The sequence below is a fragment of the Amphiura filiformis genome, chromosome 19 (assembly GCF_039555335.1).
Source record: "Amphiura filiformis chromosome 19, Afil_fr2py, whole genome shotgun sequence".
Lineage (NCBI taxonomy): Eukaryota > Metazoa > Echinodermata > Ophiuroidea > Amphilepidida > Amphiuridae > Amphiura > Amphiura filiformis.
Genome location: NC_092646.1, coordinates 10,034,931 through 10,058,196, shown reverse-complemented (window position 1 = coordinate 10,058,196; position 23,266 = coordinate 10,034,931). Strand labels below are relative to the sequence as shown.

The 23,266-nt window shown below is 41.0% G+C and overlaps 1 protein-coding gene across 1 annotated transcript; it reads right to left on the bottom strand.

Annotated features, from left to right (window-relative positions):
• Positions 1–267: 267 nt before the first annotated feature.
• LOC140140901 (TIP41-like protein) lies at positions 268–22,986 on the bottom strand. The gene is made up of 7 exons (XM_072162654.1): positions 22,935–22,986; positions 16,229–16,356; positions 15,588–15,767; positions 4,744–4,843; positions 3,820–3,951; positions 2,975–3,070; positions 268–1,031 (listed from the first exon to the last, which is right to left on the bottom strand). The coding sequence occupies exons 2-7, from the start codon at positions 16,339–16,341 to the stop codon at positions 870–872; spliced, it is 783 nt and encodes a 260-aa protein (XP_072018755.1). The 5' UTR covers positions 16,342–16,356; positions 22,935–22,986; the 3' UTR covers positions 268–869.
• Between the last annotated feature and the right edge of the window lie 280 nt (positions 22,987–23,266).

Here is a 23,266-nt window from a genome sequence, read left to right as displayed (position 1 = left end):
AATTTTGTTGAGAATGAGAATCCACAGGTTAATTTAACCTAGAAAAAATGGATTTGACCCTGAAGATTAAAGATTGCAAAATGGACCCTAATTGTTGACGGTTGACCATGCAAACTACCTCCATTTGCCCAAAACAGAAATGGCACAATATTGTAAAGATCCTACCTTTTTTCAAAATATTCTTGAATGGGGATGTGTTGACATACATTACATACCGCAGTGGCTCAATGTAAGTTAGCACTTATTTTCACTATCCCCAACACTACATTTTATGCTTGCTCAAAGAATCAGAGCTAGATTTTATTTACCAACTCAATATTAAGGTGGCCCTCTATGGTGTCATGCACAGAATTGCTTGAAAATTTTATACAATATGAGTATTGATGAGAAAAATTGGTGTTAAAATCTTAAGCTTTATTGCAGGATTGCAAAAATTGGTTGGAAAATATTCTGATTACTGATGAAAACCAGCAACAGGACTTTTTTATTTTCATAATGTTTATTTTATTTTGCATTGAGGCATATCATCAAAGCAATCCGACATTACTCCAGCAATTGAAGTATTAAAAACAAAAATATATATCACAATGGCCCATAAAACAGTACAGGACTGAATATTCATGGCGGATACGGCTGCCTTTTCATTCGTACTATCAAAACAAAACTTATCTCAGGCCTAAAATTCATTGGGGCTGTGAGAAAAATATGAGCTTTCTAGATCTTCAGATATCAAATCTCTATTTTGATTTGATATGATAAAGTGGGGGATGAGGCTGTCAATCAGGTCATCCATCTTACATGTAACAATTCGGAACAAACATGCATTGTACTTTCATTATCTACAAAGATGGTAAAAAGTGTCTCTGTTGTCATGTTGATGGCAGTTGCAATATTTCATAGTCTCTTAATTTCACATCCAGATAATCGCTAATTTCTGTTGGATTGGTAAGCTTTGATGGATCTACACCTCTCAATTCAGATGTCTTCTTTTCCTTGCTAGTATACTCCCTCAGTATGTAATCTTTGCCAGCCTAAAAAGAGAGAAAAAAAAGAGAAAATCAACACAGTTTTGTTTTGAAACAATTTTATAGATCTTTTTGTAATCAGGACATGTGGTCTTCAAAAATATTAACATTTTATTTTTAATGCTTTGAAACCTGAAGTTCATTCACTCTCGCATTTAGAAGGACATAACTATGTGGCACACAGGGGCATAGACATGGGGCAGCCCCACCCCACCCCGAGTACAAGTATCAACCATTCATCTTGCTAAAAAGAATTTGGGAAGGAGCTGTTCCTGTAGTCACTGTTTCTTTACAGTCTTGGACCATAGGCTAGCTTATATTTGTAAAGTTTGTTTTAAAAATACATCTCCATTATATTTGAAAGTACATAATTTATGAACAATGGATGGGTTTTGAATACCTTGAAATGCCGAATTTGTTCTATTAAATCAAGAGGTTATTGCGAGTAGGCCCCATCTGCTATAGCTGCCAGGCATGCAGGTGTCATAATGTGTACAATATAGAATGCACAATCGTCAAATGTCTATAGGGCAGCTATCACAGATAAGGCCTTTGTGCAATGACCCTTGATATGTATACAGCATCTTACATCATGGTATAACCTTGTGTCATTTATTCTGATGAGGACATTATCTACCAATGACCCTTGATATGTATACAGCATCTTACATCATGGTATAACCTTGTGTCATTTATTCTGATGAGGACATTATCTACCAATGACCCTTGATATGTATACAGCATCTTACATCATGGTATAACCTTGTGTCATTTATTCTGATGAGGACATTATCTACCAATGACCCTTGATATCTATACAGCATCTTACCTCATGGTATAACCTTGTGTCATTTATTCTGATGAGGACATTATCTACCAATGACCCTTGATATGTATACAGCATCTTACCTCATGGTATAACCTTGTGTCATTTATTCTGATGAGGACATTATCTACCAATGACCCTTGATATGTATGCAGCATCTTACCTCATGGTATAACCTTGTGTCATTTATTCTGATGAGGACATTATCTACCAATGACCCTTGATATCTATACAGCATCTTACCTCATGGTATAACCTTGTATCATTTATTCTGATGAGGACATTATCTACCAATGACCCTTGATATGTATGCAGCATCTTACCTCATGGTATAACCTTGTGTCATTTATTCTGATGAGGACATTATCTACCAATGACCCTTGATATCTATACAGCATCTTACATCATGGTATAACCTTGTATCATTTATTCTGATGAGGACATTATCTACCAATGACCCTTGATATGTATGCAGCATCTTACCTCATGGTATAACCTTGTATCATTTATTCTGATGAGGACATTATCTACCAATGACCCTTGATATGTATACAGCATCTTACCTCATGGTATAACCTTGTGTCATTTATTCTGATGAGGACATTATCTACCAATGACCCTTGATATGTATACAGCATCTTACCTCATGGTATAACCTTGTGTCATTTATTCTGATGAGGACATTATCTACCAATGACCCTTGATATGTATACAGTGTCTTACCTCATGGTATAACCTTGTGTCATTTATTCTGATGAGGACATTATCTACCAATGACCCTTGATATGTATACAGCATCTTACATCATGGTATAACCTTGTATCATTTATTCTGATGAGGACATTATCTACCAATGACCCTTGATATGTATACAGCATCTTACCTCATGGTATAACCTTGTGTCATTTATTCTGATGAGGACATTATCTACCAATGACCCTTGATATGTATACAGTGTCTTACCTCATGGTATAACCTTGTGTCATTTATTCTGATGAGGACATTATCTACCAATGACCCTTGATATGTATACAGCATCTTACATCATGGTATAACCTTGTATCATTTATTCTGATGAGGACATTATCTACCAATGACCCTTGATATGTATACAGTGTCTTACCTCATGGTATAACCTTGTGTCATTTATTCTGATCAGGACATTATCTACTCTCAAGAAGAACCTAAGAAGAACCAAGAAGCTGGATTGCATCACTCTCTGATAAAGAAACAATGTACAAAATGAAATTTTGCAAAATGAATTTGACAATAATGGTATTGCACTCTATACTGGATGATACCTCATTTAAAATGCAGCCTTGGTTGTTTATGCAGATTGCACAGACCCTGTGGTTTATGTTACCCGACCCAGATAGAGCTACCTAGCTGGACCACGTGGGTTGGGTTCACAGTGGGTTGGGTTAATCATTTTAATGCATATACATGTATGCTTGCCTATCTATTATTGGTTAAGATTTAACACCCACATTGGTTTTACTTTATTAACATACATCTCAGATTGGAGATGAAAGAGGTTGAGTTCTATGGGTTAATATATGGTGGGTCACAAGGTCATATTCCAATTAGAGCAGTCCTTTTTTTCTCTGGGCAGGGCAGTCACTGTGATGTGTTGTGTTTTATGCATGGAATAGTATGAATTGTTTATCAAAAAGGGAATGCAGAGCAGTCTGTGACAACTGCATGTTTTGTGAGCTTTTCCAGTTGAAATCTATACACCCCCGCTAAGGAAGACATGACATTAAGTTTCCACACAGGGAGTGTGAATTTCAAATAGAGTTACCTGAATGGACTCTACATTTGAAATCTACACTCTGTGTGGAAGATTAAGGTCATGTCTTCCATACGTGTAGGGGATGTATGGATCTCAACTGGAAAAGCCAATTATTGTATTCACTTACAATTTACATTATATAAACAAACAAACAAACAAAAAAATTACAATCTTACCATTTTAACACTAAGGCAAGCAGACCCATGGTCTGCCAATTCATCTTCAAATAGTGTAATTTCATCATAGAACATAATCTGCTCTCTAACCTTTAGTTTTTCTACATCTATCCTTTCTTCTGTTGGTGATACCTACATTATAAATTCAAGAATAAAAGATACATTACTGAGAAGTTGTGCTAATCATCTCTTGGTGATGTGAGATGTGAAACTGTCGCTATCAGTTTATGTGATGCCCTTGTTTTACAAGCGGCAGCCATTCATTCCGGATTTTAATGTTATCTTTCATGTTCAGAGAAAGTTTTCTCGATGCTACAGCTGCTTGCAGAGTTGTCCTTATAATGTTAATGGTTCAATAGCATAGCCAGAAGGTGGTGGGGGGAAGGGGGGAATTGCGCCTACCCCTGAGAAAATGGGGATGGCAAAGAGTAGAAGGTGTCATTAAATGCCTAAAAATGGGATGAAAATGTGAAAAATCATAAACAAATGTGGCAAATGGGGGATGGATATTTGAACAAAATAGGATGAAAAATGGCAAATGGGGACAAAAGTTTGGTTTTGCCCCTTCCAGGGCTTGAAATAAGGATTTCAGATCCAGGAGCAATTTTGAGTGTTTTGGTGTAAATATTGCCCCTGGTCTATACAAATACACAGAGTTCTGTTTCAGAACCAGAGGCATTTTGCCTTTTAGCAGGGGTAAATTTGCCCCTTACTCCTTATTGGCCTTATTTCAAGCCTTGGTTCCTTCCCCACTAAAAGGCTGGCATGTACATTGCACACACAAACCACCACAGCGTCATAGCTAGCTTTACTTTCACAACTATAAGAATTAAAACAAAATAAAAAAAAACCAGAGATATACCAGACCAGGGTGAACAAGATTCCTGACAGGAATTAAAAAAGTACAAACCCTTTTTTTATTACCTGAATCTGTGCATCTTTGGATAACAGTGTTCCTCTGTAGTCTGTAGTGTATGTCCAATCAAATGGTTTGACAACATGCTGGATAAAATCACAATCTTTCCTGTCAGGATCAATATTACAAAAAGCACAATAAATAGGCTGTTCCACTTGAAATTTGTCATAACCCTGGGGAAGAATTATGAACTAGAAACCACAGTTGTGTTTGACCAAACACGAATATCTATGCCCGTGATGACCACACCTAACCCCCTTCCCTTATTCACAAACGAAAACTTGGCGAGCACCATGTTAAACCCCTTGTTTTAAACTTTCATTTGATATACATGTAATGCTCATAACACTAGACTGGCCCACACTCTCTCTAATACCCTACCAAGCCTTCACTCTCATTTATACCCCACCAGACCCTCACTCTCTCTAAAACACCACCAGACTGGACCACACTCTCTCTAATACCCCACCAAGCCATCACTCTCTCTTATACTCCACTATACATTCACTCTCTCTAAAACACCACCAGACTGGCCCATACTCTCTCTTATACCCTACCAAGCCTTCATTCTCTCTTATATCCCATCAGACCATCAATCTTTCTAAAACACCACCAGACTGGACCACACACTCTCTAATACCCCACCAGACCCTCACTCTCTCTTATACTCCACCAGACCATCACTCTCTCTAAAACACCACCAGACTGGACCACACTCTCTCTAATACCCCACCAGACCCTCACTCTCTCTTATACTCCACCAGACACTCACTCGCTCTAAAACACCACCAGGCTGACCCATACTCTTTCTAATACCCCACCAAGCCTTAACTCTCTCTTATACTCCACTATACACGCACTCTCTCTAAAACACCACCAGACTGGCCCACACTCTCTCTTATACCCTACCAAGCCTTCACTCTCTCTTATACCCCATCAGACCATCAATCTCTCTAAAACACCACCAGACTAGCACACACTCTCTCTAATACCCTACCAAGCCTTCACTCTCTCTTATACCCCATCAGACCCTCGCTCTCTCTAAAACACCACCAGCCTGGACCACACTCTCTCTAATACCCCACCCCTTAACCAACCACACCCCTTGTCCCATCATGACAACCTTTGGAGGTGGTCCAAGGAACCAAAATCAAAATGCCTACACATTCCCTTTTCAGGGAGTTTTTGTCAAGTGATGAGTTTCCTTGACGTCGATTCAGATCTTTATCATTGCAAACACAGGTAGCTAACAAAATACTACGTATTGAACTACACTGTGTTAATATGTCGCAATACCTAGTTTGATTTTTAAAGACTTTAGACTTTGACCTCTGGGGATGCGGCTAACATAGAATACATCTACGGTCATGGGTCATCATTGTACCAAGTATGAACCCTGAGGCGCTGTAGTTCATGAGCTAGAGCTGTTTGCAATTTTGCACATATTGCCCCCTGTAGCCCATGAACTTTGACCTCTGGGGCCGATGCTACTGCAGAAAATATCTACGGGTCATGGGCCATGGTTGTACTAAGTATGAACCCTGAGGGCGCTATAGTTCTTGAGCTGAAGCTGTTTTTAAAGTTTACACATATTGCTCCCTGTAGCATATGACCTTTGACCTCTGGGGTCGTGGCTACCATAGGTTACATTTAGGGGTCATGGGTCATCATTATACTAAGTATGAACGCTAAGGGCGCTATAGTTCTTGAGCTAGAGCTGTTTGAAATTTTACACATATTGCCCCCTGTAGCCCATGACCTTTGACCTCTGGGGTCGGGGGGTACCCTAGGAAATTTCTAGGGTCATGGGCCATCATTATACCAAGGATGGGCCCTGAGGCTACTTCAGTGCTTTCGCTAGAGGAGTGCAAATAACTGGTCTTGAGAAGGAGAAGAAGGAGACGAAGAAGGAGAAGACTAAACATAAAATACAATATCTATGCCCGTTGCACGGGCATAGATAACTAGATGCCACAGTATTGTGTTTTACCAAACACGAATATCTATGCCCGTGACCACACCTAACCCCCCTCCCCTATTCACAAACGAAAACTTGGTGAGCACCATGTGAAAGCACTTGTTTGAAGCTTTCATTTAATATACATGTAATGCTCATAACACTGGACTGGCCCACACTCTCTCTAATACCCTACCAAGCCTTCACTCTCTTTTATACACCCATCAGACCATCACTCTCTCTAAAACACCACCAGACTGGCCCACACTCTCTCTAAAACACTACCAAGCCTTCACTCTCTTGTACCCCATCAGACCCTCACTGCACTCTCTCTTATACTCCACCAGACACTCACTCGCTCTAAAACACCACCAGGCTGACCCATACTCTCTCTAATACCTCACCAAACCTTCACTCTCTCTTATATTCCACTATACACTCACTCTCTCTAAAACACCACCAGACTGGCCCACACTCTCTCTAATACCATACCAAGCCTTCACTCTCTCTTATATCCCATCAGACCATCACTCTCTCTAAAACACCACCAGACTGGACCACACTCTCTCTAATACCACACCAGACCCTCACTCTCTCTTATACTCCACCAGACACTCACTCGCTCCAAAACACAAACCAGCCTGGCACACACTCTCTCTAATACCCTACCAAGCCTTCACTCTCTCTTATACCCCATGATACCATCAGACTGTCCCAGTGCCGAGGAGCTGAAAATAACCCTTTGCCAGCACCTGTACCATTAGGTACAAAAGCTGGATTTTTTCCCTCATGGATTTATCTATGTGGGGTGCTCCCAACCTACTCATCTCTACCTTTCACCTTTCACTCTTTCCATAATCTTTTCTTGCTACCATTTTTTTCATTTCGCAAACCAGTTAGCAAGGATAGGTGAGTCAAACTAGTTGGCTTGGTAGGATGTTTAACATCAGGTTTTGTCTAGGACAATGGGTTTTTGTCCTTAGTATGGGGTAGAGCGCCGGATCCCAGGGGCGATTACCGACTGTAATATCACTCTGGGGTACAGGATACAGATCCCCAGTTTGATGGTGAAGGCGGCGCCACATGGGCACCTTCTTATGTGCCATCCCATGTACACCGTGTTCAGTTATACTGTCTACAGGAACAGGCAGTGTGGATGCTAACTGGTATTGTGTCTATCTCTTTCATCTTTCTTTTCTTTCTTTCTCTCTCCCATCATAGAGTATAAGTAGGTTGTTTTAACATCTTGGGATGCAAATAACATCTTGCCACCACTGAGCACCGGGCGGTGGTAAACAATCCCGGCCAACTCAGGCAGCTTGAGTGGGGTAGTGGGACCCCTGATGAAGGAAATGTCAGCTAGAGCCAAATGAGCTATTCTTGGGGAATAGCCAACGGCATCCACAACTGGATCTGGGCAGCAGCAGATTTCAGTAGGAGATACTAGGCAGAAGATGAAGTCAATTGACTGGTCTTACTGGCAGGTTTCTCTAGAGATTGGAGAGCTACTAGCTGGAGTCTAGGGAATGGTCTCCTTTCTACTGCGCAATGATGGAAGGCAGGGGGCGCTGAGACCTCCTGTCAGTATAACAGCAAGAGCTGACTTTAAGAACTCTTCTCTTCCAACTTGGAGCTCATCCAGCCTCTACCATTTCACCTCGCCAGTGCGGTATGAGTAGGCAGAAGAAAGGGAGACTTTGTTGCAGAGCAATGTCGAAGAAGCAGAGAATGACCTTTGCCCGCACAGGCAACCTTGTTTGTAGAGATGCAGTGTTAATCGTGCTGTATATCTTGTGCTGGTTTTCCCGTAGGGTGCTTCTTTACAACCTCCTTAAGGGCTGACATCCCTATTTCTGCATAGTTTGTCGCTAAAAGTTATAAGGATAAGCCTCGAAATGGAACAGATTCAACGACGACGAACTCTGGAAACGTCCAACGACTACGATTAAGGAATGTGAATTTATGGCTGTTAAACATCAGAGGTCTAAGATCAAACATTGGACAGCTGCAGGCAAGGATCCAGCTCGCTCCACCTTCTTCAAAGCCAGATCTAATTTTGATTACTGAATCAAAACTTGACAGCTCTGTGCCAGATGATAGCTCACATATCAACATCAATGGCTATTCTCACATGCGTAGAGACAGGAGCGATGACGGTGGATGGGGCGGTTGTCTTATCTATTACAAAAATGGCTTTCCTATAGTGAGAGAAACCAACTTAGAACCAAAGTTATATTAGCTGATGGTGTTTTCCATACAATCTGAAAGTGGAACTGTGCTACTTTCGTTGGTGTACTGCCCTCAAAATAAAATAAAAGGATCACTTGCATGGTATGATAAAAACCTAGACCGCCTGCTATCCAAAACGAAGGCCAACATCTGCATCCTAGCTGATGATTTTAACTGTCACCATCAGGAATGGCTATGCAGCAGATCTCCAACTGATGAAGAAGGCAGGATTGCACTAAATCTGTGTAATTCTCATGGACTGACTCAAATTGTCAATGGACCAACCCACCAACTGGGAAATCGTCTTGACCTCATCATGACTGATGCACCAAACCTATTCACACCAAATGAGATTGAGTGCAACGTGGGTACCTCAGACCGCTTCCTTGTCAAAACTGCCTTAGAGGTGTCTCCTCTCTCTGAACCATCCCCTCCAAGACATGTATGGATGTACAAAAAGGCTGATTGGGACAACTTAAGAAACGACCTGGCTGCCGTCCGGTGGAATGAGCTATTGACAAAAGAAGACCCGGAGACTGCTTGCTCTAACATCACAAGTGCCATCCAGACAGCGATGCACAGCAACATCCCACAAAAGACTGTCCGTTCTTTTGTCAATCATCCTGAGTGGTGGAATGAGGAGTGTGATGAGGCTTTAAAGAAGAAAACTGGCAAATGGAGAAGATGGAAGGCGCTCAAACACCTGAGGCTCGCCTAGAGTATAATCAGGCACGAAACACCTACACCTCTATTTCCCGAAAGGCTATATCCTCCCACAAAATACGGGTGCGAGAGAAGATGACTACTGAACTGAAAACAGGGTCAAAGAGCTGGTGGTGGACAGCACGTAGACTAGCTGGGAAGGGTGGAAAGTCTGAAATTCCAGTACTGAAGGCAAATGGAAATACACACATCTCTTCAGAAGACAAGGCAGAATGTTTACCTTCCCTTTTCTGTGAAAAATCTACCATCCCTGAAGAAGACAACAACAAAAGTATCCCAGAGTTGCACACTAGGACTTCCTCCATCTGCTCGAAGGTCGTGTTCTGGCCCAGCAAAGTTAAGAAAGAGTTACTGAAGCTAGATATCAACAAAGCTTCTGGCCCAGATGATGTTCCTGCTCTTGTCCTGAAGATGGCGGCTCCTGAACTTGCTACTCCACTCGCCGCCTCTTTTCAATTATGTTTTGACAAAGGTTACATGCCAGCTCAGTGGAAGTGTGCGTATGTCATCCCATGCTACAAGAAGGGTGATAAACATACACCTGGAAACTACAGGCCCATCTCTCTGCTGTGTATTATGTCAAAAGTGATGGAGAAGCTTGTTAGTAAGAAAATGTGGAAACACCTGGATGAACATCATCTGATCTCCCCTCGGCAGTTTGGTTTCAGGGCTGGTCACTCTACATCAGATGCTTTGACATATGTCTCGCAATGTCTTGCCAACTCACTCAACATCGGAGAAGAAGCACGGGTCGTCTGCCTTGACATCAGCAGAGCTTTTGACCGTGTGTGGCACACTGGTCTGCTTGAGAAACTTTCTGCACTAGGGTTTTCAGGTACTCTTCATGCTTGGCTGACGGACTATCTCAAAGATAGATCACTGAAGGTCGTCCTGAATGGGAGGGAGTCTGGATCGAAAAAAATCAATGCTGGGGTACCCCAGGGCTCCATACTAGGCCCCTCCTGTTTATCATCTTCATTGATCGACATCTCACAAGATCTGAACAATCAGTCCATCTTGTACGCAGATGATGCTACCATTATGTCCTTCATCAAATCTAGAGAAGATAGACTTCCTGCTGCAGCATCTCTCAACCGGGATTTGGCCAAGATCGAGACATGGGCTAAGACATGGAATGTCCTGTTTGGTGCTGCCAAATGTAAAACCACTACCATCTCCAACCGATGAGATGCTGATGGCAACCATCCACCACTTCACTTTTTTGGTGTAACTCTTGAAGAAGCTGAAAGCGTGGACCTTCTAGGTCTTACATTGAATAACAACTTGTCCTGGAACCAAGTAGTCACCAAAATGTCAAAGACAGCCGGTCAGCGACTGGGACTCCTCAGAAGAGCTTCACCCTATATTCTACCTGCACAGAGAGCCATCATCTACAAGGCCATGATACGATAAAAAATGGAATATGCCAGCAGTGCTTGGACTGGTGCAACTCCCACCTCACTAGCTCAGCTTGACTCCATCCAAAATAGAGCTAAGCGTGTCATTGGTCTGCCAACAAATGAGTATTCAGCCATTGAGCCACCGCAGGGCAGTTGGAGCAGCCACCCTCTTCCATCGTATGTTTTACAAGGAGGCCCCTGAGTTGTTATGCCAGCTGATGCCAGACATCCATGTCCATGACCCCAGGTTGCGACGGTCTGTGAGATCCCATGACCTAGCAGTGGAAGTCCCAAGATCAACCTTGTCAGCCATGAAAGATCATTTCTACCATCTACAGCCCAATTATGGAATTTTCTACCTGCCCAAATTCCAGCCATTAGATCGAGGGCCAGCTTTAGCAGGGAGGTTAATCGCTTTCTGGGTGCATCCTCTTCAGCAGCTTCTAAATGATTTATTTGTCTCTGCTGTTAATGCCCAGTTATGCCATGTCGTAAAAAAAAAAAAAGACCCTCACTCTCTCTAAAACGCCACCAGACTGGACCACACTCTCTCTAATACCCCACCCCTTAACCAACCACACCCCTTGTCCCATCATGACAACCTTTTGAGGTGGTCCAAGGAACCAAAATCAAAATGCCCACACATTCCCTTTTAAGGGAGATTTTGTCAAGTGATCAGTTTCCTTGACGTACGATTCAGACCTTTATCATTGCAAATACAGGGAGTAACAAAATACTACCTATTGCGCTACACTGTGTTAATAGGTCGTACCTATTTTGCTTTTAAAGCCTTTAGACTTTGACCTCTGGAGATGCGGTTGATATATAATACATCAAGGATCATGGGTCATCATTGTACGAAGTATGAACCCTGAGGGCGCTGTAGTTCTTGAGCTAAAGCTGTTTGAAATTTTACACATATCAGTTCGGGGGCACTGCTAATTCAAAGACGTCTCTGATATCAAAGACGGGTCAGTAATTTCACATACGGGGGTCTGTGATATCACATACGTCGTGCTTTTTTTACAGTTCGGCACTAGATGCGAACGAAGGTGACTGTATCGGAATATGCTTTCCTATGTTTAGCAAATATCTGCCTGTGCAAACATCATATCTATCTGTGCAAATTCTGACAAATGGTCCCAGAAAACACTTAGATTGGCAAAATCGAGCCATTTATGGCCCAAATCCAACGTTTTGAAGTAACAAAAAATCCCAAGTCATGGGGGGAGTGAATATTTTGGCAAAGCAAAAAAAGGAAGGAACAATGAATTTTTGGCCAGTCAACGAGGGGAGGGCGATTTTTGCACGCATTGTGGCGGCAACTTTTCAAAATATATTCAAAAATGACTTGAAAATGGTAAGCCCTCACGGAAACGTTCAGGCCTAACCTCGTGGCCTGACTCTTGCACACGTGCATGGGATGAATTCGGAGAAATATGGACACTTGTATTTTATTGATAGGGGTAGGGTTATGTTATGATTAGGTGGCTCAAAATAGATCAACAAATTACGGTAAACCAGGCGCGTGCCCACTGCCCAGGGGAGTGGGGCTTTGGGGCCTGCAGCCCCGGGTCTTAAAAAAATAAGGGAGACAGAGTGAGAAAGAGAGAGGGAGGGAGAGGAAGGGGAGTGACAGAGCAGTGGCATAGCCAGGCCAGTTTTTTTTTTGGGGGTGCTGATTTTGAAAAAAGTGTTTCTTTTTTTTCCAGGGGCCTATTTTGTAAAAAGTGGACCTTCTTCACAAACTTTGGACCTTTTTTGATTAAAAAGCATAAAAACATATTTATTTGCTCGCTCGGTTGCAAATTAGGATTTTTTTGAGGACTTTTGCCCCACCGCACGGCCCCACTCTGCGTGCGGGCCTGGGCATAGCCAGTGGGGCAGTATAGTGCCCCCTAAAAAAATTGAAGGGCGGAAAAGGGAGGGAAAAGGAAAAGGTCTACTTTTTCGGTCTGATTTCCCAAAAATTGAAAGAAATAACTGAAATGAATTGAAATAACTGCCAATACCGGGACGAAAATGTTACAAAAATCAGGACAAAATATTAGCAAAAAGAGTACGTTCTGAGTCATTGCGCATCATAATTATGTTCATGCTTGAAATTTGTGACACGGAAGTCGCATCCACTGGAAATCCATTCTAAAGTACATATTATGCATTATCATGACATGGTTATATGGCCTATAGGCTATGCTTAATCATGATGGTCGGAAAAATAAGTTAATAACTTAGGGGCCTAATGCAAAATGATGCACCAATTGGCTTTTAGTTTGAGGATAATATCCCCCTCACAAGTCGGGTCCGTTGAAATCTGTTATGCCCAAAATAATACGAATAATAAGTGTAAACTTTTACACCAAATGACTTTATTGTGCCTTTCATAACTTTTTAAAATAATTCTCCAACTTCTGAGGGAGCACATCCCCCTCAGGCACCCTGCTCCGTCAAAAAAGAAAAGGCTAACTTGCAAGTATCCATATAGGCCTAATTGAGCAGGTTCATACCCATGCAGAAGTCAGGCCCGCAGGAAATTTGTTAGGAATTATAGGCCTATCTTTCATAAATGACTATAGGCCTATTATAGCACATCCCCTCAAGCACCCCTTGCGTCAAAACAGAAACGCCTAAACTTAGGCTGAATTGGAGGGATTATTGAGCACGAGTGTTCATATTGGCCTAAAACTAAATTTCGCGGCTCAGTTTGAAATCTGTAAAACAATATATGCTCCGAAAATAACCAATCAGTTTTGATGTGTCCGGAGAATTGAAAGTCTGCAAAATGTCGTCGAGGGAGCAAAGTTATTCTGCAGCATTAAGCTCAAAGTTATGAAAAAGAGCAACATTTTTTTAGCATTCTCCGATTTCTCACGTTCACTAGAAAGAGTGTATCCCGAGCCCGCGATTTAATTCATAAATTGGATAGTAAAATTAGCAGGAGCTAGCAGGCACTTGGGCTAGCTACAACCCTGATCATGCTGATTAGGCCTACTCGCAAAAATATTCCCGTTGCGCGAGTTCCCGCTCCCAATATCGCTTGCGGCTGGGTTTTGAGACGAGGGTATATGTGATTTATGAGACGTCTTTGAATTATGATACTGTCAGGTGACTCGGCACTGAAGAGTCTTTGATATCAGAGACGTCTTTGAATTAGCAGTGCCCCCGAACTGATATTGCTCACTGTAGCCCATGACCTTTGACCTCTAGGGTCGATGTTACTGCAGGAAATATCTAAGGGTCATGGGTCATCATTGTACCAAAGAACCCTGAGGGCGCTTTAGTTCTTGAGCCAAAGTGGTTTTAAATTTTTTCACATATTGCCCCCTGTAGCCTGTGACCTTTGACCTCTGGGGTCGCGGCTACCATAAGTTACTTTTAGGGGTCATGGGCCATCATTATACTAAGTATGAACCCTGAGGGCGCTATAGTTCTTGGACTAGAGATGCTTCAAATTTTACACATATTGCCCCCTACGGCCCATGACCTTTGACCTCTGGGGTCGGGGCCACGCTAGGAAATTTCTAAGGGTCACGGGCCATCATTATACCAAGTATGGGCCCCGAGGATACTTTAGTTCTTGAGCTAGAGGAGTGCAAAGGAAGCGTGAGAAGAAGAAGGAGAAGACGGAGAAGGAGAAGCCGAAGACTAAACACAACAAATACAATATCTATGCCCCGTTGCACGGGCATAGATAAAAAGTCTTCCACAGAGGAAGTGTTTTTTCAAATGGAATTGGCTAGGGTTATTTGATTTTGAAATCAACCGCTGTATATAATGTTTTTACCTATATCTTCCACAACTGGAGGGAGTATTTCAAATATAAGTCACCCAATTGTCTATTCTATTTGAACCCATACTCCCTCTGTGGTAGATTTTAGCAAAATCTTCTACATGGGAGTGTGGATTTCAAATGGAATAGTCCAATGTATGGCACTGATTAAAATCTGTCAAATTAATACTTTGCACACAGCTACTTGCTTCAACATTCTCTTGGTCAGACTGATGTCACACAAAGTGTGTGGTTCTTCTTTGTTGAGCTGGTTGCTATAAGCCTTTTTGAAATATGACGGGCACAAAAGGAGAGGGCGTACTTTGAAGTGAGTAATCTTTTGTCAGCTGAGAAGCATACAAAAGGTTACTAAAGAAATGCCCGCCATATTTAAAAAAGGCTTATATATGTACTTGTGCAAAGGGGACAATTCGGAATCTACACCCTGTGTGTGGTAGATTACGGCCATGTCTTCCATAGGGGTTGCATGGATTTTAACTGGAATAGCATATTTCAAGAACCACTGACTCAATTACAATGTAAGTGCTGAGAGGAGCACACTTCAATTGCATCCATCCTGATGTAAATCAGTGGCCGTGGAATTGTTGTAAGTGTGTTAGTACCTGACCAAGGTGAAAGGTGAAGTGCATGTTAAATCCCAAACATTTATTTTAATTCATTAATTTAAGTGTATGTCATGTCAATTGAAACCAGTCACACAGTAGAGTGATTTTGAAACAAATTTTTATCTCCCAATTATAAATTATTCCAAACCTTGCTTCCTGCCATTCATTTGCAGCTGCTACTTTCATCTGATCGTGATGTGCATCTACTTTCCTCAATGCATCAAGTGCGTTGAATTCTACGCCACATCCAGATGCATGCTCCACACGCAATGCGTTATCACCAAACACCATCTCAGGCAGCTGAGGTAGTTCAAGTTCTTTTTCATAACTGGTGGAGAAAAATCACAGAAAGCTTGAATTTATAATCTAATCTTTTTGCAAACACGTTTGAACAATTTTTGGATGTTTTCTTCAAAATTTTTGTCAAATCCATTTTTGACAAAAAACATTCAATATACAGCTTAAAAACACAAAATCTGGGTCAGTCGGGTCCTCATGAATAGGTTTTTTGTCGCCCAATTACTTTATTGTCAACAAACTGTTCAACTACATCATTCTTTCACATTTTTGTGTCAAGGATATCTAGGTATTATCAGTTTTAATCAAGAACATGACACTGACAGAACTTCAATCAGGTCCTGGTTTGGGGAGGGGGGTGGGGGTCATCACAGGTCCTTGTTCATAGTGTTTTTGCTTCTGCACCAGATATATTTCCAGTGAGTATTTCATTTCTTTTGGGTCTGTTACCAGAACTCATTTAATTAATTGACTTTTGAATTATCATCTTACCTGACAAGTTGGTCCGACTTCAAAATATGTCCTTTCACTGATGAGATTTTCCAAGGTCCAAAACTAAATGTTTCAGTCTTAGGGCCATGGCGAGCTATGATCTCTGCAGCCATTTGGTATGTCACTTTCTAGAATTAATAAATGAATTTTAAATGTTAGTGGCTACTAGAAAGCAAAGGAGCAAGGTACACCAACTTGACATGGGGAAACAAGTAACAGAATAGACACTACGCAGAGGGGGACAAAAAACAACTAATGTAGGCACAGAAATAGGTAAAGTTCGATAGCAGAAAATGACCAATTCCAAGGCCCACAGAAGTGTTATAATTAAACCAACAAAAACAACTGGGATCAAAGGAAAAGTGCACTGAACAAGTAATGAACATCACTGTGCGCATAAGCAGAGTCACAATAAATCGAACAACAAATACATAGGCACAAAAACAGGTAAAAGATTGATGAGCAAAAATGACCAATTCCAGAGCCCACAGGAGTGTCAACTTTTTTGTGTTCTTCTCCGCATGAAATAACAACTTTTTGACCTGGGTTCCAAGAAATATATTTCTGCATCTGTCCAATGTATGATGCTAATATATTGCTGTGTAGTGTGTTGAAGAAGTTAACACAAATACACGGTGAACAAATTACAGTGCAATTATTTATTTGCCAATTTGGCTGGTTTCTGCATAGCGTCACACACTTGAGTCACAGACACAGACCTTTCAAATTCTTGGGATCCGAAGACACCAAATTGGTGTTTTAATATGACCTTTGCTTTGACATTCTTTTGTCGCCAGCTACAAGTGTTTCAATTCACACGAATGTCCTTGACTATGCATCAGTGGTAATGAAATTAGGATTCAAAAGATAACCTCTGCCCCAATAATCAAGGACTGCCTTTTGAAGAGAGCGAGAGCAATCACTCACTACTGCTCTGATATAGATGAGTGATTTTTAGCTCTCCTTAGTTAAAGCCATATTATAACATTTTCAAACAAAATAGATTAGCATTTGCCATCAAATGTTAGCTTTACTGTCAGATATATCCCTTTTATTTTTGAGCCGAACAACTACGGCAAAGCAAAGAAAATTGAATTTACTACCAGCGCACATGTCGCCAATACGTATTTCACCCCTTTGGTCATGTTATGGTACGACCCTTTGTTGTGTATATCACTGTCCCGCACGCCGTGTACGTACTGTGTGTTATGAACATTGTGTATGCATTCAACTTATAATTCCATCGTAATAATAAAGCGCCGGTTCCAACTACAGCACCTAGAGTCTTGATTTTTGTAGGGTATATTGGTTTAATAAAGTACAATTTAATCGTGTAAAAAAAGAATTTGAAAAATTCAGTGAGGGCGGCCTCCTCAGCAAATGTTATAATATGGCTTTAATTGACCATTCTCTCCTTACATTCTATGCTCTAATTTATAGCTCTCCTTGAAGGCGCCAGAAGAATTTAATGTTCTCCTGCTAATTCCAAAAGGCAATCCCTGAATAATCCCAAGCTATTGTCTGAAGCTGCTCCCCGGAGGATGTAGCATAAGAACTCAGTCTTCATCCCGGGGTCTTCATATGCTAGTCATATAACGACCAATCGCTTATATCATAGCCCTATGGGTCAAATGAACACATTTCAAACAGTAGGTCTCAACTCCTTGTCGTTTCTGAGTTGTGGCTCGTTGAATATTTGATGTTTTTTGACGCAATTTGTCCACTTCCCATTGAAATACACACAAAATTGTCCTAAATACCAACCCAAATTTTATTATGTGGGAAATGAGCCACCATAATCAAACTCACACATATTCATAATACTTCTATGATGTTCCTCTGTACCAGAAATCAAAGTGGTGTCAAGCCATCTTCATGGTTAAATGACTGTTTGGAGATCGCATTGAAATACACAGTAATTGCCATTAATGTTCTAATTCCCAGAATTGACACCACTAAGATTTTTGGTACAGAGGAACATCATGCAAGTATTTTGAATTTGTGTGAGTTTGGTTATGGTGGATTATTCCCCACAAGGTCAAAGGGGGTCACGAATGGGGGGGGGGTCTTTTGGCTGAGGAGTCATATTTGAGCCCAGGGCTGTGAAATTTTTATTAAGCCAATGAGTGGTGTACCCTGCTATAGGGGGTCACACCTGAACCTATATTCAGGGCTGTCAACTCTCACGCATTGGCCGTGAGTCTCACGCATTGGGTCACTTTCTCACGGTCTCACGCCAAGGTAGTATAATCTCACGCCTAGGTAGTAAATCTCACGCAAAAAGCTGGAAAATTAGTAAAATCTCACGCATATTCATGAATAATTTGTTGCTCCTACCCCCCCCCCCCCCCGCTTTTCACATTCCCGAGCGCCGTGGCTCAAATAATCATGGTACAAAATGAACATTGGAGTCGGCAAATCCCGGTACGCCCCTGTCTCACGCCAAGTGAGACCAAAAAGTTGACAGCCCTGCTATATTGCCTACTAAAAGCAAAATAGGTGATGTCTGACATCTAGGATGAAGAGGGGGGGGGGGTCAAAAACAGGAATTTGTCATGTGCGTCGACACAAACATGCATTTTTATATGTCTATATCTCAGCAAATGGGGGTGAGATACATTGTTTATGAGTCCAGAATCTGGTTATTTGGGTCAAAGACACCCTAGATTCCAATTTGTAGCCCTGTAGCTTACCCTTAGGGCAAGATATGGATGTCTAAACTCGGAAGAAAATTAATGTCACGACACACGTGCCCAAAAAGGGGGGGGGTCTGACCCAATTTTCAATAGGCCGGTTCTCGGAAACGACAAGGAGTAGAGACCTACCGTTTGAAATGTGTTCATTTGGCACATAGGGCTATGATATAAGTGATTTTAAACAAAATCTGAGAGGGTGACCAGCCAACCCATTAGGTGATTTGAGATGGACTGACCCAATAGATAAATGACTGCCTATCATGTAGTACTAGTACTGTTACATTTAGCTCGAGATGCCCTAGCTAAAATACAGGTTTACATTTTACTATCTTACATTATCTCGCTGGTAGAAAACCCAGGTTTTTTTCTGAGAACAATATACAAAATAAGTTATCTTTTTATGACTTCTTCAGTGACACGACCTTGATGGCCATCATTTCTATTCACCATGTCCATTGAAGTGAGAAAGAACTGAGTAGATGCGTGTTCATCACAACAGAAATTTACACAATAGAAATTAGCATCTAATGACTGCGCTACCAATCTTTAGAAATAAGAAAATCCCCCGGGGGGCATTCCAACTTTGGAGGTGACGCATATGTAGGGCTGTTAAGACCCCTCTTTTCAGTGTCGCTGTCACCCAAAGACCCCATATTTTTTTACAAACACATGCTCTGACCTCTGTCATCCGAAGACATTATTTTTCCATTTGATCTGTCACCCAAAGACACTTACAAGTCCAATTTGAACAGCAACTTTCATTTATCACTGATTTTGTTACTTATTTTGAAAAAATAAAGATTCTGTGACGCTGTTTCAGCTCTCACCCAAAGATTCCAAAAAAAAAAAGGTCATGTTCTCACCCAATGACCCCATATTTTTCACATTTTGCACTTACCGAATGCCAAAAATCATGCTCTCACCCAATATGACCCCATTATTTTGCTCTCACTGAATGCCCCCTTTAGACCCGGGGGGCACTCACATGTTAAGGTGGTATGTGCGACTGCGGCGCTCAAGGGTTCCTTTTTCAGGCTCTCCGGCAGTTCCTTAAGCCCCACATTTGGATCTGCTCCAGTTCTTTGAGCCTCATAACTCTGACAATTGTAGCTCTTTAAGCTAAAATTTGGAAATAATTTAGAAATTTTTAGCTCAACAGCCTAAGCTATAATTTGGCCCTAATTTCAGTTCTTCAAGCCCCTATTTAGCCCAAAAATCAGTTCTTAGTTCCCAAAGTTCGGCGCTCCGCGCCGCACACCCCTACCAAAATTTAAGTTAGTGCCCCCCAGGCCTTTAGACTAGTGCGAAAGTGCCAGCCCTACACCTAATTAATCCATTTCATATTGAAGTGCCTCCCCCCCCCCCAGGGGAAACCCCACTTTTAGACGGGATGAGCTCGTGTCGCAGGCAGTTTAAACTCCCCAGGAGTATTTAGGAGGTTTACAATTACCAATCCCAACTCCAGGATCCAAGCCAGGCTGGGTTAATACATAGACCGTTGACGTTAAGGTACTACTAGTAATTTCGAGGAGCATAACAAACACCAAATTGGTGTCGTATGACCTTTGACATGCATGCATTCTTTTGTCGAGAGTTGACAATGACATGGTCTTTCAATTCGTGCCGAGTGTCCTTGGCAGACTTGACTATGCTTCAGTGGTCATGAAAGGATTCAATAGATAACCTCTGCCCCACTAATCCCCAGCTATTGTCTGAAATTGCTCCTCGGAAGATATATCATAACAACTCAAATGATAGTCATATAACGACCAAAAGATAAATGACTGAGTATCATTGAGGACTGAGTTCCGCAGTCCACATGCAATTAGTCTATAATACTATAGACTATACTAAGTCTATACTAGACTCGTTTGCCAGTCCTATACGCCGTATGTATATTAAGGACTGGCTTGCGCCATTTTGGATGTCAATGGGAAATACACACTTAACGATTTGCGCCCGTTAGAGGGTTGAAATCAGGTGAAAAATACATCAAATGAGCACGAAACTTCACATTTATGTTCAGAAAGGCGTCTTCTTAGCATGATTCTAAAGGAGGGACTTATGGAAATTCCAAAGGGAAGCTGGTGATTTTATTTGTAACTCAAGATCTACTTGTTCAATTTTTTAACCTTTTTACAGAGGGTATGATAGAGGTATTACTGGCAACTCTGCCAAATTTCAGCTCAGTAGGCCACGTTTTTCACCTGAAATTATTGACATGAATATTTTGTGCCATTCTTGAGCAGTGCTGAACTCAGCCACTGGCAATTAAGCGCACTGTGGCGATGGACCAATTATGACTCGCACTTACAGGAAAATGAAATAAGTTATGTTGCTGTAATTTGCCAGATAATTACAAATTATAATTGGCATTAACTTCCCCAATTTTTACAGAAAAATATTGAAAAATAAAAGAATGAGATTAATGTCTGTGCAAGCAGTGCACAGTTGAGCTCCCTGCATGTCTATGGGAGTGTTTAGTTCCAGTAACTGTAACTTGTCGTACCTAGAGTTACAGTTCACTCTATTATTATCTTTTCCACAAATAAGAAACATCACAATATGTGGGCTCATTTTGGGCTCTAAGGATGCAGCTGAGGAACTCTCTCAAGGACAGTTTGGGCATGCACTGACGATTTTAATCCCATTGTACCAGGGTTCGGGCGTGCTTGGATGATTTTAATCCCACTGTACTAGTCTATACTCCCAAAGTTGAGGTAATTGATCAACATTGATCTCATCTTTTGGGTGGGTTCAAAATTCCCAGGGTTGGCAAAACCTGCAATCTTCATGGGAGTAATTTACTTAGTGCAAAAGTGATCAAAATATTGCTCTGCAAAATGTCTTGATTTTCATGATTTGGATTTATCATATTGAGCAGCATTCTACTTGTGATGTTTCTACACTGTGTAGAGAGGGTCTACAGCATCTCTGAGGTAAAACTGACAAATACAAGGTATATTTCTTGATGCTTGAAGTTTGGATTTCTTAAACGTACAGTGCATCCCTCTGTACCGCTGCAAGACTTCAGGTCTGTAGATGTCATTATGTTTATGTTAAAGACTGAAGTCTTGCTGGCAGGACTATGCCTGATGGGAGTGTTCTAATCAAGTTGATGGTTCATTGGTCATCCCTACTTTAATATATATTGTGCTTGCTAATTTAAGACTCGGTTGAAACAAAATTAAGGATCGAATGCATTTTAGTGTCAAAAAGTTCTGCCGAAATCAGCACCCTTGCGAAGGGTTCAGAATTCGAATCGGGAACGAAAAAATCCGATCTTTGCGATCAAAAACACAAAATTACAACTTTAAACATATTATTGGCAAAAGACATTATTACGGTACCAAACAATATAGAATAGAAAATTTGACATCATTTTCTCAAAATATTGAAGAAATTTGCTCACTAGACATCGAAAAAGTACGCAATCCAATTCCCGTTCAAACGCGTGGGAAACTGAAAGTGCTATAAATAATGATAATCCCTAGATACAGACTTTAAGGTACATATTTCGAGGTGCATAACAGACACAAAATTTGTGTCATAACAAACACCAAATTGGTGTCGATGACCTGACATGCATGCATTCTTTTGTGACGGTCTTTCAATTTGTACCGAGTGTCCTTGGCATACTTGACTATGCTTCAGTGGTCATGAAAGGATTCAATAGATAACCTCTGCCCCACTAATCCCCAGCTATTGTCTGAAATTGCACCTCGGAAGATATATTATAACAACTCAGTCCCTCAAATGATAGTCATATAACGACCAAAAGATAAATGACTGACTATCATTGAGGACTGAGTTCCGCAGTCTAGATAATCCCCACAGTCTAGTCTATACAAGTTATTTGAAATAACAATTTCCTTCAATATTTTGGACAGTGCCTCACATTTTAAGATCAGATAATGGTACATAATATGGAAACCTAAATTATGTGTTAGGTATTGCTTGTCAAATATTTTATGAAAGACAAAATATCACAAAAATATTGAAATTCCTACCTCAGTCCCGTCAAAATTCCGAAATTTAATGGGAGACAGGCTGCGTGTAACATTATTTCGACGTTTCTATTCATAAAACCATAAACCAAACTTTGTGATCTAAAATATTATTTATTCTTTGATTTCGTTTCAACCCAAGTTGTTCTTTAATAAACTACTTTTATGTTATTTCGGAGAAACAAAAGATACCATTCTGAAATAGTAAATGCATCTGAAATGAATTTTTATCGAAATTATTGGTTTGTTTTAGATAAAGTTTCTTGTTGATATAGAGGACGCTATTTATTATTATGGATTTTTCTCCTGAATCAAAGTTTGCAAAGCAACGAATC